This window comes from Camponotus floridanus, unplaced genomic scaffold, assembly GCF_003227725.1.
Source record: "Camponotus floridanus strain SB8 unplaced genomic scaffold, Cflo_v7.5 scaffold23, whole genome shotgun sequence".
NCBI lineage: Eukaryota > Metazoa > Arthropoda > Insecta > Hymenoptera > Formicidae > Camponotus > Camponotus floridanus.
This window is the reverse complement of record NW_020229359.1, coordinates 2,061,951-2,078,122: the sequence shown is the minus strand read 5'-3', so window position 1 is coordinate 2,078,122 and position 16,172 is coordinate 2,061,951. Positions and strand designations below refer to the sequence as shown.

The 16,172-nt window shown below is 26.9% G+C and overlaps 1 protein-coding gene across 7 annotated transcripts in view; it reads left to right on the top strand.

The window, feature by feature from the left end:
* The window catches only part of LOC105257421, a 41,834-nt gene that overhangs the window by 9,462 nt on the left and 16,200 nt on the right, over positions 1 to 16,172 (top strand). For all 7 annotated transcript variants that reach the window (XM_011268025.3, XM_011268024.3, XM_025408750.1 and 4 more), the window contains exons 2-5: positions 2,286 to 2,477; positions 2,884 to 2,990; positions 3,900 to 4,055; positions 4,132 to 4,215. In XM_011268025.3, coding sequence (XP_011266327.1) covers positions 2,286 to 2,477; positions 2,884 to 2,990; positions 3,900 to 4,055; positions 4,132 to 4,215 — 539 coding nt within the window. The remainder of the gene's footprint in view (positions 1 to 2,285; positions 2,478 to 2,883; positions 2,991 to 3,899; positions 4,056 to 4,131; positions 4,216 to 16,172) is intronic.

Below are 16,172 nucleotides of genomic sequence, written 5' to 3'. Positions count from 1 at the left end.
GTTTGATCTCGACGCTTCTAATCGAGAGTGACAGAGTCGTGCCTGGTCAAGAGAGATACAACATGGCGACCTTTATGGTCCTGTTTCTGCTAATTACTATTGAGGTGGTGGTCGTGAAGGTCGTCACTTCCGATATGGAACGAGACGAGGACAGTCACTCGCCGCTAAGTGCGGCCGCAGCGTTTTTCGATCGCGACGATTAGAAAATCGTGACAGATTTACAAATAATGATAATTTCAATATCAATTTCGCCGTAAATGGCATAAGCGAATTTAACAGATTTTTAAAAAGAAATCTTGCAATCATATCGCTAGTAAAAGTTTTCTTATAATGTCACATAATCTGTCCTTATCGATGAATACAGTTGTTTAAAAAATGAGCAAAATCATATTAATCATGTCTCAAATAATCGAGTCATCGCGATATATAAACCCGCGATACCTTACAATCAATGTCGAGCATTACAAGAGTGACTCATGACATATTTATATGTTTGACTTTTGCCACTTTCCAAATAAATATAAATCGTTAATTGAGAGCGTGCGCAATGACCGAAAAAAAATAAGTAGACAAAGTCCATTATTATGGCACAAAACAATACCTGTGTCTATTAATACATACTTTCTATCACATTCTATTTCGTACTATTAGCTCGTGCCAATTATAGGTCTCGATAATATGAGATCTCATGTAGCAATGTATATGTATACAGGGTGTCCTAAAGTTGTCAATTAATTTGAATTTTTTTAACAAAAAAATATTTGATATTTTTTGAATAACAAACTTTCAAATAATGAAAAATTTTCATTAGTAAAATTTTGAATTTTGAAGCGTAAATAGAAAATTATATGTCGTACGACTCACGATTAATCTACATTATTAATATCAGAATATTATTTAAGAAAATATTTAATTTTAGTTTAGAAAACGTACATAATTGTAAATTATTTAATGCTGAAAAGTGTGAAAAGAATAATGTGCCATGGAAAAAATTTAGAAATTAAAAAAATTTATGTTCGATAAAATATAGAAAAGAATCAATTTCCTACATGGATTACTAAGATTTGTGTCATTATTTTATTATATATTATAAGTACGTTCAAAATTATTTAATCTTAAATAATTCTTAGTGATATTAGGATAAAATAAGTCTGAAAAATACAATACAAAAGCTTTTAAGTCACCTGAAGAATTTAAAAATTTTTTATTTTTTGCTATAGAACAATTAAATCTTATCCGATTGCCACGATTTTGCAAAGCACCCTGTATAATAAATGCGCATTCTAGTTTGTGCATGTATATGCAATAAGCGCGGTTATTTTGTACCGTTACGACGTTGTAAATATGTAACGACTGTGCCCTAGAATACGTAGTTCGAGTCGATCGTTGTGGCTTTACAATATGATAAATTGCGGTAGCTTTATTGCGTGTGATACACGCTTATCCTTCGATTATTATTTTATTACTTTGTTCAACGGGTGACATGAATTACAATTATATTATCCTACATCACAAGTGTCCGTGTAAAAGAGATGTTTGTATATAATAAGTATATTATAAGTAAATTCAATCAATGATTTATGCATCAAGCTGATCTTTTTTTAAGGATTGACCTTTATTTCGGATTATCTTATTATTCCACAGTGCGTCATCAAATTGTTCGTAAAGAATGTTTTTTCAGAATATTTCTGTAAATTTCATAATTAATATTAATTAAATAAATACATTACTTATTTGTAGCTTATGTGGTTTTTTTATTTTCACACAGACACACAGAACTATCTTTTCTAATTTAAATAAATAAAAAAAAAAATATATATATATATATATATATATATATATATATATGATAATAAAAATTAGAATTATAATACTACATGTATATATGAAATATGATATAATTATTACTTAATAAAATAAATTTGCATAAATATTAAGATAAGTCTGAATCATAATTAAAATATATGAGAAAAAGTACAAAATAAAAATTCAAATTTTTTACAAATTTATAATGTTTACTGATCATGCAAAATGATGCCTACGTGATAAAAAATTCAGCGTCATAATTTTTGTTTGCGTAGATTTGGCAGATTTCACGGATTGTACATAAATCACTATAAATCAAACAAGATCTGAAAACTTTTAATTTTATTCGAATTTTTAAATCAATTTAAAATTCAAGATAAACAATATATGCAAGAATGATTGATTTACGTGATCAAGATGAGTTAACTGTTGGTGAAATCTCCTTGATTTGTTTTTTAGATTAAAAAAATTCTTTTCAGGAAAGATTCGAAGCCGAGGGAAACGAAGCGAGTGCCCGTGGACGACAATCGCTGCGCCTGTTGCTTGGCACCGTTTTTAATCAATCGTGGTGTGCGCTGCAATGATTGCGGCGCCAGGTCCTGTATAAAGTCCTGTTCCCGTTGGGACACATCGGATAATGCTTGGCATTGTATATTCTGTCATCATCGAAGGTCTCTTTAATACGTATCGTATTTATCATAAATATGTTATTCATTATTCATCTTTTTTTATATATATATCAATATTTATCAATATATATTAATATATTAATATTATATATCAATATATTAATATTATATATCAATATATTAATATTATATATTAACATATATTAATATTAATATTATTTTAAATTATTTATTTTCTTGAAAAAAAAAAAAATTTTTTTTGACAAACGAAGCCTATAATTTTTTCTAAATATATCTCATTGTCTTTATTTTTAATAGACTTGGTATTAAATCAACATATATGTATAACATATATGTATAACATTAAAGTGTAGCAAAATTTTTTTCGAGAAGTTTAATATTTATTTTTAATAAATTTCTAAAGGAAGCATGATTTTTAATTTCGCAGAACGAGGATAAGGAGGAATGAGAAATGGTTCGAAAATTTCGGTGCCACGAATGAGGAGGAATTGCATAGCTTCTTTGGTACTGCTAAGTCACGAGTCTACGTTGCAGGTAATGTGTAAAAATCGTGTAAAACTTTAATTTTCAATCCAATATTTCTATGATTTACGATAAATTGTTACAAAGTAAGATCCAATATAAAAAAAAAATCGATGCATCTTCGCTTTTTTATTCTTCTAATTTAAATATCATTGTACCTCAGATCCTTAAATATTTCGAGATGATAACGTTATAATTAGCGTACTTTCAACGTATGTATATTTAATTGTGCATTTTTTTCGCGATTTTGTGTCATCGCTGTGTCATCGCATTGTTTTATCCGTGATTGGCGAACGTCTGTCCTTGTTCCAAGACGGAAAAGTCGCGTAACGGAAGGAGACTGACATGAACAGTAAGAATGGCTCGAAAAGTCTCTCACGACGATGCTCATTGTTCGGTGCGCAACGCGTGATCCACCACATGAATCGTATCAACGTGCTCGATCGGGAAAGAGCACGAGCGACGTAACGGAGGTACATGCGTGGTCCACGATTTAGAAAGCAACTTTTCTTCGTTTCGCGACGAACGTGCTGGCGGACTGTGACAACGGCAGAACGCGATGTGCGTTTCGAATAGTCTCGCGATATTGTGGAATGTGCGAGATAGTGGCAAATGTGATATATAAATCAAACATCGGAAGAACGTGACTCGATACAAATATGATTTTCGCGATTTTATAACGTAAAATGTATTGAGGAATTAATATTAATAAGTTTGGACCGCGTACAGTTTGATAAGTCTGTGTCTTTTAATTTTATATATTTTTACTTATTTTTTTTTTAATTCGATAATAATAAAAAATTGTGAATTTTTTTAATAATAAAAATTTGTGAATTTTTAAAATCATTTTTTAAATCAAATTTCTACGTCCAATGTTTGAACTAAATTGTATTTTTAAGAATGTTCAAAATTATTCTCCAGGACATGCAGTCGCGGCGAATATGGAGCAGATTCAGGAGGATCAGGAAGAGAAACGCACGGTGTACATAATTCGAAACTTTGTTGAGAAGATAATTGAAGATTTCATTGATAATGTGGATGATACGTCGATCGATCGACTGTACAAAAATTCCGAATGTAAGTGTATATCGCATCTAAAAATACAAGCGACAATAATACTATAATTGAAACTTTAATTAATTTCAATTAATAGATGACAAATTTTTGGAGGAACATCGTCCGCCGTTGATTGTCGCTTTGACTCGATTGGCTACGTGTTTGGAAACATCTCTTATGAGTACGTATACTATTCATTTTTAATTTTATTTAATCGTCACTTTTTTATTAATTGCATTAAAAAGAAGCAGTTTCTTCTTTTACATTAAAATTCAAATTAATGAATTAAAAATTAATTAATTAATTTATAATATATTAGACATTCTTCCAAAATATGTTACAACTTGTAAGGCATATAGTATAGTCATTACCTTCAATGCTAAATTTATTTTCGCATTATTACGAAAAAAATATATTAATCTTATATCAAGTTTTTGATATGAGATCTTCAGAATAAAATCTTCAGAAATACATACCGTGATCTATGTATTTGTACACATATTTATATTCCGAGCTCACTAATCATGTCGCAATATTCTCACACTATTAGAAAAAAAAATTCAATGGATGTCATATAATTTCAACCTCTACATCTATAAACAACGCGTCCATACAGAGTGTTTCTTTTAAAATACAACTAAGATTTCATACTCGATGTGTAATTTACAATATTACTATAAATTATATAAATGCACTGCTTATAAGTTCGAAATTTTCAGTTTAATCACATATAAATATAAAATAAAATAAAATAAATATAAATATAAAATGACTACTTTTAATTAAATAATTAGAAAGTGATTAGTTAGAGCCTGTGAACGACTATTTAAAGACTATTAATATATATTCTCATTCAAAAGAAAATCAATTCGATTCCCAAACTTATTCAAAGAAATAACAATCGTCAAATTTTAACGCGATATGAGCGGAATAGCTCGATCGACACAAAGTACAATTCGCGGATGAGTCTTAAGGTCGACACCCGGTGTATTGTCACCTCGATCACGGTGATTAACCGCCACCGCGATAATCCCGACGAAGACAATGCGCTCCGTTTCGCTTCAACCCTGGCTGCCGTTCCCCAGGCACTTTAATCATTATACCTGCGCTCGCGACATCTTGACGACGAGATTACGTAAAAGATACTGCTAGCGTTCGTAATTATCGTAGCTCATCCTCCTCTCACTTGGCTCATTCCATGCAATTTTGCTTTCCCACGACTGACGCGAAGCGATCCCGTTAAAACACGAAAACCGACCGTTTCTGTCGGCAGCGAAAGTGGATTGCAAATTCGTTATCAACAAGCCCTCGAAATTGGTATCAAATATAGCGAATGGAAAGCATGAAATATTCACTGTTTATTGCTTAAAAAGAACGACATTTCTTTATATCTGTTAAAAAAAGAATAAAGTTTTTGCTGGAATAATTCTTCAATTTCATTGATTTATCATATATATTTATATGGTATACATTTTTTATTATATTGAACATTATGGAAATTAAATCATATGGAGATTATCATCGAATAGATTGTATGATAATGTAGTATTACAACAAAAAGTTTGCTTCTCAAGATAATATATTACTGTAGTTTTTTAATATTTTACTGACGAGATGTGTAATACACATATATTTATTTAAAACCAAGAGAGAAAAATACGGATTATATAAATTTTATTTTTAAATTTTATTTTTTATAATTAATAAAGCATTTGTACAGAATCTATATAACGTGTGTACGTAGTTCAGTGGAAAGTCGATAGATTGCATGCTGTATCGCAACGATGTTCCAACATCTGATCTGTAAAATTTCGCAGGCAATCATTCGTAATCATTTCGTAAGCATTTTTAATAACGGCAATCTTTCAAGCATTGTATGTTTGATACAATATAATTAATTAGCAAAAGACCACACGGACAAGATTTCTTATTTTAATTATGAAGTTTTAAAGAAATAGAATTGCAGTTTTAATCAATTAATTTATATAAATAATTGCAGTTTTAATATATAAATTTAAATAAATATATCGAAATCAAATATGCATTACTAAATATCTTCCTAATATGATTTTATCGTAAGAAAAAAGAGGTATATATATTTATATACATAAACATTTAATTATATTTTCTTAAAAATATAAAAATCTCAATTTTGTAGCTTTCACACATACACATGAATCTATTTGATATTTATTTAAACTTGATTCTTTAATACTTTCCAAATTGTCAGTAAATTACAGACAATACATGAAAATTTTTTTCAAATCTTTAAATGTCATGGAAAATTTTAATTAATGAAAAAAACAACTGTTCTTTATAAAGAGCTTATCTAATTGCACATAAATTATAAAAAAATACTCGATCCTTCACGCGATCAGCTTTGTTATTTATAATGACATGATAGTACGAACATATTAAAGAAAGAAACAGTCGAATGACTCAAAAAGTAGATCTGAAAGGCGATCGCCATTTAACGGTAGATTCCCCATGGCGAAAGTTGAAACATCAACTTTGACGAGTTAGTTCTAAAGATACTTCGAAGGTAGTCGTAAATATTCTTGTCAATAGTCTAAAAATTCTAGAAATACTAATTTCTATAGTAATCCCCTGTTTTATATTACATTTCAATAGTACATATATTTTGCAATAGTATAAATATTGAATTAATATTAATAATTATTCATTTCCAAGAATTTCTAATAATTCAAAAATTACTTAAGATCTCAAAGAATTAATGCAAAATATATTTAAATAATTAAAAATAATTAAAAATAAAACAGCAAATAATGTTTACGATTTTTGAGATTCAAATATTTAGTTAATTGTGAAACGAGAGAGTTGTTTTGCTGATTTTTTTATGCAAAAACGATTTGTGACTTAAAAATTAATCGTCATGGGAATTATAATACGAAATCTGAATCGGAGAATCTTGCAATACAACGCTTCTTTTTGAATGAATCACTGCAATTTCTGACTTGAAGGATAGATTTCTGATTATCTGATTCGCTAATTGAAGGGAATTATAAAGGAAATAATAAATAATTGCGTCGATCTTGACGTATGATAATCATTAAGTCATCGTATCTGATTCATCCGAAGAATATCAATATTAAACAATCTTATTGACATTTAATAATCGCTAATATATATTAAACATATGTAAATTATAAAATCTTTTATATATAAAATAAGAAAAATTTCGATAAAATTAAACAATAAAAAATATCCTATAATTTTTATAAAAAATTAACATTACATGTGAAAAACATAAATTATTATTGTATATGTTAAAAGAGGTTTTGGAAGAGAACTTGTCTTAAAAAACTTGACCATTTTGCGTGAACATTTCGTGCAGAAATATTTGTGAAAGATTATTAATTTACGTTTATAAAAAAGCAGAAGTTAAGCAGAGTTTATGTCACTATTTAAATTGCCACGGCATATTCTGTTTATTTTAATTAAATGAGTCAGGAAGAAAACATCTTTGTTACTAATATAAATTTTGAATCAATTGGAAAGCCAAAAAGATGGAATAATTCGGTAAAAATGCAATAAAAATAAAACTTGTAAAACATTTTAATTTCAGTCATACAACATAATAAAAATCTTGAGGAGATATTTTTAACATTTACCATACTTGATAAAAAAAGGAATTGAAGAGATCTCCAAATAACGGTATATCTTTTTCACATCAAATTCTAATATTAATTTTATATATTAATTTAAAAAAATACATTTTTTGTGATTTTTCCAGGATTCATTAGAAAAGCATATTTCTTGATTAAATGTATATATATTTTCAAAAATTTTATTTATCAAAATTAAAAAGTTCTATCTCAATCTTTATCAAAATCAGAATTATATAATCAGAATATGTCATGAATTTTTGTAATCGGTCCAGATCAAATAAATAAGCATGAATAATCATTAAGCAATGACAGCAAATTAACGTAAACAAACTAGTGTTAATTATTAATTTCTTATAATATTTATAAATTTTTTAATAAAATATTTTATCAAATTACTTAAATAAGGCTTCTTGATAATATTCATTTGCAATCATTTAAGCGCATTCGCTTGAAACTGATTTTTATTAATTTTAAAAATGAATATACATCATATAAATATACATAAATATAAAAATACATGTTAATGAATATCATATCATATCATACCATATTAATGAAATGCATATAACTTTGCTATGATACGGTATTAAAAACAGATCAAAACAGTTGCAATATTTTATATGATTAATCATAGATTAAAAATGTAATGAAATCTTAATAATATACTTTCAATACATATACTTTCAATATATTAAAATAATTGGAATATGCTTCAAAATTTATCGTGGTATCATGTTCTGATACTCCTATAAATAATGATCAACTAATATCTCAATTTTAAATTCGATTATCTGCATGTTTAAAAATCCAAAATACAAATTTCTATCACCTCAATATAATAAAATTAATTATACAAAAATTAATCATGTCTAAAAAATATTCTCTGGAAATTTTCATGCAAAATGTTGAATAATAACGATGAAAATTTGAAGTAAAATTATAAATATAAACCTTTCATTTTAAATAAATAAATGTCATAAAATAAATAGGATGTTTGGTGTGATGACAATTATATGTAATTATATAATATAATGTAAATGTAAATTTGTACTTATGTAAATCTATACTTATTGTCATATTCATTATAATACTTTACTTTATAATTCATACTTTACTTTATAATACTTTTAGCAGTTTTTCTTTTATAGAATTTGTAATTTTTTATTATATAAAACCAAAGTATTTTTATTCGTTTCTTTCTCAACGTGGATAACTTAATCTTAAATATAAGCAAAGATGGTTCAAAGTTGAAACTCTTCATTTGCATTTTCGCAATTCTAGAATTTTCGCGCGTGATTCGTTGAAATAACGTTTTACGCGCTTCGCGAATTTTTTTTCGCGTCGTGCCATTTTAATACTTAGATAAAAATAAATATCATAATACTAAAACAACAAAATACTATAGTATTTCGGACTATAACAAATAATCTAATGTCTTACTATTTTTTTCGAATTTGATAACGAGGTTATTACTAGCAAAGAACGTCGAAGTATAAAATAATTTTAAGGAATACAATAATTTATGAGTATTGTAAATTTTCTTATATATTTGTGTGAATTTAAATTATGTAATTCATATTCATGTTTTTAAAAACAATTCATATATCGCTTATTAATGTCCAATCTTTGCTATGAAAATGAAAATTTAATAAAAACGCAAATATATTTATTACTATAATTACAATACACTAAAAAATTGTTAATATTTATAAGTTAACAAATATGAAAGATAGTCGATTAAAAAGTTTGTTCTTTATGAATTATGAAATTATTACTCTTTCGAATGTTTTCAACAATATATAAATCAATGAAATATTTCATTACACAATAAAAATTCCTATTCTTAATGATATTCTTAATGATGTTTATAATTATAGTATGTCAAAATATATCTATTAATTATGTTACTTTAAAATTTTCTTATGATAGGAACAAATTTCAATTTCAATTTAATCTGATTTTATTATTATTTTTATTAATTTATTCAATAATATATTATTCAATAATATATTATATAGTATATTGGTATATATTATATTCGATAATAATTTGTAACTTTTCAACTTCTTTGTATCGCATATTACCTATATATGGCAATAACTATTTATTATTCTTTCGATTTATGTCTAATCATGATATGATTTAAATTCATGAAACCGTAAACTTATCAATTTATTTACATCGTCTCTAAATAATTTTTAATATATTTTGCGAAAGTATGATAAAATTGCAGATATATAAACTTATCTGCTCAAAATATATATTTCTTTTGGAGAATGTCCTCTTTTATCATTCATCCAAGACACTTGATTTAGCTGACATGTTCAGTAATCGAAAATAAAACAAAAAATCTATATTGCATCAATTGGATATATATACGAAAAAGAAAAAGAAAAAAAAAAATATATATATATATATATATATATATATATATAATGTAATATTAGATTCTATTTTTCTAAATAATAATGTATATTACTATTAAATTTATTATAATAAATTATTCTGATAAAAATTTATTACAATAAATCTAATAGTAATATTATATTATTATATAGAAAAAATTTCTATTTTTTATATATATAAAAAAGGTTTATAAATTTATAACTTAATCTTATTGCCTACAATATAGTTTTGCACTTTTTAGATGAAATGCAATACTATTTACAAACTGTTACGTGAAAGAACAATTGGAATAATTATGGGAAAAAATAATTTCTATCAAAAAATATATTAGAAACTTTCTGGTTCTTTTAGCCATGAACAATGCTCAATATGCAATTAATTGCATGAAATCGTTTATTACTTGGTAATCTTTGGATATCAGAGTAAGAGAAATTTAACGTATACAACATAAGTAGCCAATCTACCATTTTGAGGTCAGAGTAATTGAGGTGAAGCTCAGATACAAGTCGCGAGAATGTGTTATACATTTTTTGTAATATAACGCATTTATAATGCGTTATATTATAAAAACATAGAAGGATAAAGTGCATCATTTATGTAAATCAATTGAAACACTTCGTTTAAAGATTTTCTTCGTATTTCTTTTCTCTGCGACTGACGCTCAAAGAGTTCAAATTGCTTATAAAGCAATTTAATTTCTTTTCAAATATATACTATATTGTTACAATAATAAAATAATTGAATCCTTATGTGTTCTCACAATATTGGCATTTCTAAATTCAAAGAACATACAGATCTTAAATATTATACATACGCAAACATAAATTATTTGGCAAATGATGGTTTAATGAATTTAAAAATTATACGTGAAAAAATAAATAAAAAATACATAAATAAAAATTATAAATTTATAAAAAAAATTATTTTTTAAATTTCTCACGTACATATTACTGAGAAAATTGATTTTGAAAATTAAAAGAAAAATAATATTTCTTTTTCTTGTCATATTTATAGTCAAAATTGATTTTATTTATTGTTCCACAAATTTGAGATCTGCACAAAATAAAATTTGTTGAATATATTCTTGTATATTTTCATTCCACGTTTCCACAATTTCTTCATTTTTCAAAATGATATCACATCGCAATTTTGTAGTCGATTTTTGCAATTGCATTTTATCCGAATAAATCTTAAAATTCGTGAATAAATTATTTGTATGAAATCATCAGTGTTGAAGTCTCACCTGACAGTTTCTCAAATAAAGAAACTCATCTTCCATGCGAATGTTTATGTATGACACTTCTCAACGCAATAGATATATCGCGTATTCTTTTGTATATAACTATTGCTTCGAATATCGGTATAAAAGCGTTAGATATAATGTAATATTTTGTCAGTCAAGTCGAAGTTGATTACCATATTGATTGTTATTATATCGATCGCGCAACATCTCAACAGGAATTTCATAATAGCAACAAAAAATGAATATGATATACACAAGTATAAAGTCCTTGTTTATGTTTGAAAATCTATCACATACAATGTATGTAATTTACTTTTGAAATCTGCGTTCAATAGATTATATTTGTATATTTTTTCTTTTCAATTGCATATCGTCCTCTTTGCATTAAAATAGACATACATCTAGTATTTAGAAAAAGAAATTGTTGATAAATTATTTTTCCTCTTTCCTGAAATAAATAATCTTAAAAAAATTAACAGAGCTTATATTTTTTAATACAAAACATGATTATCAAGAATTTCTAACTGAACATACGAATATATCGGCTATATATAGGCTAGATCTAACAAACAAATGCATAAGAAAATTCAGGTCGTCGGTAAAAGCACCCAGGCTACATTCGTAGATAAGGGAAACGAGTTCCGTGATTCTTCCGCGAATCGAGGTGACATTTACACAGTTATGATCGATTAATTTGGTGTCAGTTACTTACTAACATCGCGAGATTTGCGGAGCTAAAATCGTATCCCTATATCGTAATCAAAGTCGTAATAATTTCAATCTACCCCAGGAAATGATATGGAATTGAATCTCACGCAATTCGAGCGATTACTTTTGCTTTCTCTCATACGGGCATGAACGGCTCTTTTCCTCGGATTTCATTTGAAGGAGAGGTAAAAAGTCATTGTCGCATGACTGAGCAATGGATATAGAACCGGGTCTATCAGCGCGATAACGTTTGTTAGACCATAACGTGGCGAACGTGAACGACTATTGATATCGCCACATGACTGGTATCGCTCCAATTCTTTTACTACATAAGTTATGTGGCTTCGCAAACTTAAGCTCTTGTGGTATACATCGTGCTAATAATTGCAGACATTCATTGTTAAAATTGCATCACAATCAAAAAAATAAGAATAATGATATCATTCATCGTGAAACTTAAAGCTCTATATTTTTTAAATTAATGCGCATGATATATAGCAATTTACGTTTTCAGAAATATAATAGATAATTCTATTATATATTTAAAACTAATTGTTTAGACAGTTTTACTGGAAAATTATAACTTATTTGTAAATATTTATGTGATTACACGGCCTATATTACATCTTACTATGTCTCGTGATTAATTTTTATGAGCTAAAGTTAAAAAAAATGTGTAAGAGCTTTTCATCATTCGGTTGTTCTAAAACAAATTAATTAACAACACGTTTTTAATCTGGAATACTATAAATTTTTATGATCGTATTAATATTAAAAAGTTAAAAAAATGCTTTCGATTTTTTTTACATATTTTTACATAGATGTTTTATATAAAATAAATTAAAATCATTTTATTTTAATTTTTTAATATTAATATTTTATAATTTTTTAATATTAATATTTTATAATTAATTAATATGTTATAATGTAAAAAATAATATTTCTTTAATTGTAAAAAATTATAATATTTCTCTATTAAATATACTATTAAATACCCTATAAATATTCGATAAATTGTCCTATCGAAGAAGTAAAAATTATAAATTTCTACCAGATGTTCCTTTCATTTGAAATAATTATCTCAGGAGAATTAAAGTATCAACATGTCGAAATTAATTGGAACCGCAAGAGGATTACAATTTACCGGGGGCCTAATTTCGAGACTTGAAACTACTCGGCCGTAATTAGCGATAAACGTGCGCCACGAATGCGGGCCATCGTGGTCCCACAAAACCGGGGGGGGAGTCCCCCCTCGGAATCCGGCGACGCGGCGCGCGATTTCGCGATAGAGGCGCGTTCTCTCGCAAATACGAGCGACTCCCCACTATGAGAAGCCATAGGTCGTACACATCGTCGTCGCACAGGTGGACGAGGACGAACGGCGCACGATGTGCGTGTCGTCTTTGGATTCAGTCGCGAGCGAGCGGTACGAGAGCGCGCGAGTGAGATTTCGCGCGATTTACGCGCGTGATTAAGAGCCGACGATAAAATATTAGTCGTGGCGACGAAAGAAAGAAGTATACGCGGATAAGTACGGTGGGTGACGAAGGCATCGCGCGAAAAACGAAGTGACAGAAGAAGTATTAGGTGTCAGCAAACGTAACAGCTGATCTTTGACTTCCGGGAACGATTATGATCGTTCGACTTTGCACACGATGAATCGGTATAACTATCAAAGACGGTCTGATTAAAAATGTATGAATGCGTGTTCGATAGAAAATGGGTGAATTGGCAAAAATTAAGAGATATTTGTTATGCAAAATTGAATTTCTTATTCAAAAACATAACATTTTTTTATTATTATTATATTTTTTCGTAAAGAAAGAGAGAGAGAGAGAGAGAGAGAGAGAGAGAGAGAGAGAGAGAGAGAGAGAGAGAGAGAGAGAGAGAGCGAAAAAAAAAGAGAATTTTTATGTTTCAAATGAGACACATATTACATAAAATTATAATTATATAAATTTTAATGAATTTTTTTAAATAATAGTGTTGTCATATATTTCGTCAAATATAAGAAATTTAAAATATCAAATAATGAGAAACTTCCTTAACTTTATTAATTTAAAAAGTCAGTTTAAAATTTAAAAAATTCAATATAATTAACAAATTTTTCAAATATATTAATCTCTCGCGTTAATTACAGAGAGATTAAACATACAACTTTGCAAATGAATCTTACTTTATTGTCATTACTTATTACTTCAAGATAGATGAAAAGACAAAAAAGAAAAACTTCGCAAACGATGTCTTATATTTATTACAATAAAATTAGCGATCGCATAATTATATTGATTATGTCGGTTTTGTCAATCTTGAAACATCAAGAAAAAAATAAAAGTGATCGCATCTTGATGATCTATAATCGAATGAAACGAAAAAAAATTATAGTTTACCTGAAAAATTTGTCTATTAATACATCAAGGTCGATACTAATGACGGAGGCGCGATAAGAAGCGATATCGATAATAGAAGTAGAAGAATGATGGATCTTCTCACGTTCGAGAAATTGATTCGAAGGCCTTGAAACGCGGTCTGGACATTCACCGGTACTTTTGATTCTACTTCATGCGCAATCAATCTAATAAATGATTTGGTTTTTATAAGCGCAAAAAAATTCTTGCGTTTGCAGGGCTCATAGTTTATACGATCAGATTGAAATAGCAACATACGATCTTAGAAATTAAAATCTTTTGTACAAAAGTTCTTGTAATCATATATTTTTTTTAATTAATCAAACTTTATTTTATATATCATATAAAAATATTTGCATTTTTGATTTAAAATATTAAAAATTTTGATTGGTTTTTTTGAAAAATAAAGTTAATTTTTCACTTTCTAATGTCATTTTTTAATGTCATTAATTTTTTGGAATTCTAAGAAATTTTTTGAAAAATTATAAATTTTGTTTGTTAAATATAAATCTCGAAAATTTATATAAAATAATACACTAATGTGATCAAATTAATTGTGTCATTTGACAGACTATTACTTTTTATTCCAATTATTATGCTTTTGAAATTATTATGCTTTTTTGTAATTTTCCAATTATTATCTGCAATTATTATGCTTTTTTGTAATTTTATCAATATTTTTAACTTATTTACAAATTTGCTGTCAAAAATACTGTGAAAAGAATTCTTGGAAATATTTTTTTTATTTGCCGAGAAAACTATATTTTTGTACATGTTATTTTTCTGGTTTGTATAATTAATCCAGTTTTATATCTTTTCAAATATTTTTGTACTGTTTTCATAAATATATAAATAATCTAATGAATGAGGTCGCATAAGTAGGCTTTCAGTAAATGTCGTCTAGCTAGGATAAATCGCAAAAGGATTCTCGCGTGTCAAGAAAAAAGACGATCTTATTTAGTTCTTGTTATCGTCACGCATAATAATCTTTTATCAACCGTGTGATACAACTGAACAAACTAGATGCTTTAAAACCGAAAAATGAGATTGTGACTTTCAATTAAATCTTTTCAGCGTGATGATGATGATATGAGAATAATTTTTATGCAAACTACGAAAATACTCTAGGAATAATTAATTTTGTAACTATAAACGTTTTACAATCGTGACATGTGTTTTTGAAAAATATGATGATGCTTTGCTCGCCGAATCGTAAAAACGTAAAGTTTATACACTTGTGTCGTACAATATATCTCTCACAATGCTTGTTATTTTCTCATTTAGAGTGCTTATCTGAAGAATGTTTTTAAAAATATTTCGTTGAAAATCAAAACAATTAGCATCCTGCTTTGTGAGTGTTTTTAATTCTCTTCAATTTAGATATAAAAAAATTTATATTAATTTATGTAATTAACGATAGTAGAAATACGATAATAGAAATTGGACACACAATATAAAAATGACGTAAAAGATAAATATTCATGTTCCTTAAATAATTATGACTGTTATCAAGTAGGATGCAGAACTCAGAATGGCTATTATAATAATTAATATTTATAATAAAAATGACGTAAACAATTTAATAATAACCTAAATAAACATTGAGATAATTTTATTAACATAAATAATATTAATATAAAAAGAAACCTAATATTAACAATTAAAAAAAATCTCACAATCTTACAATAATAAAAAAATCTCAAAACCGTTATAAATATTATTTATATACCGTTTTAATATTATT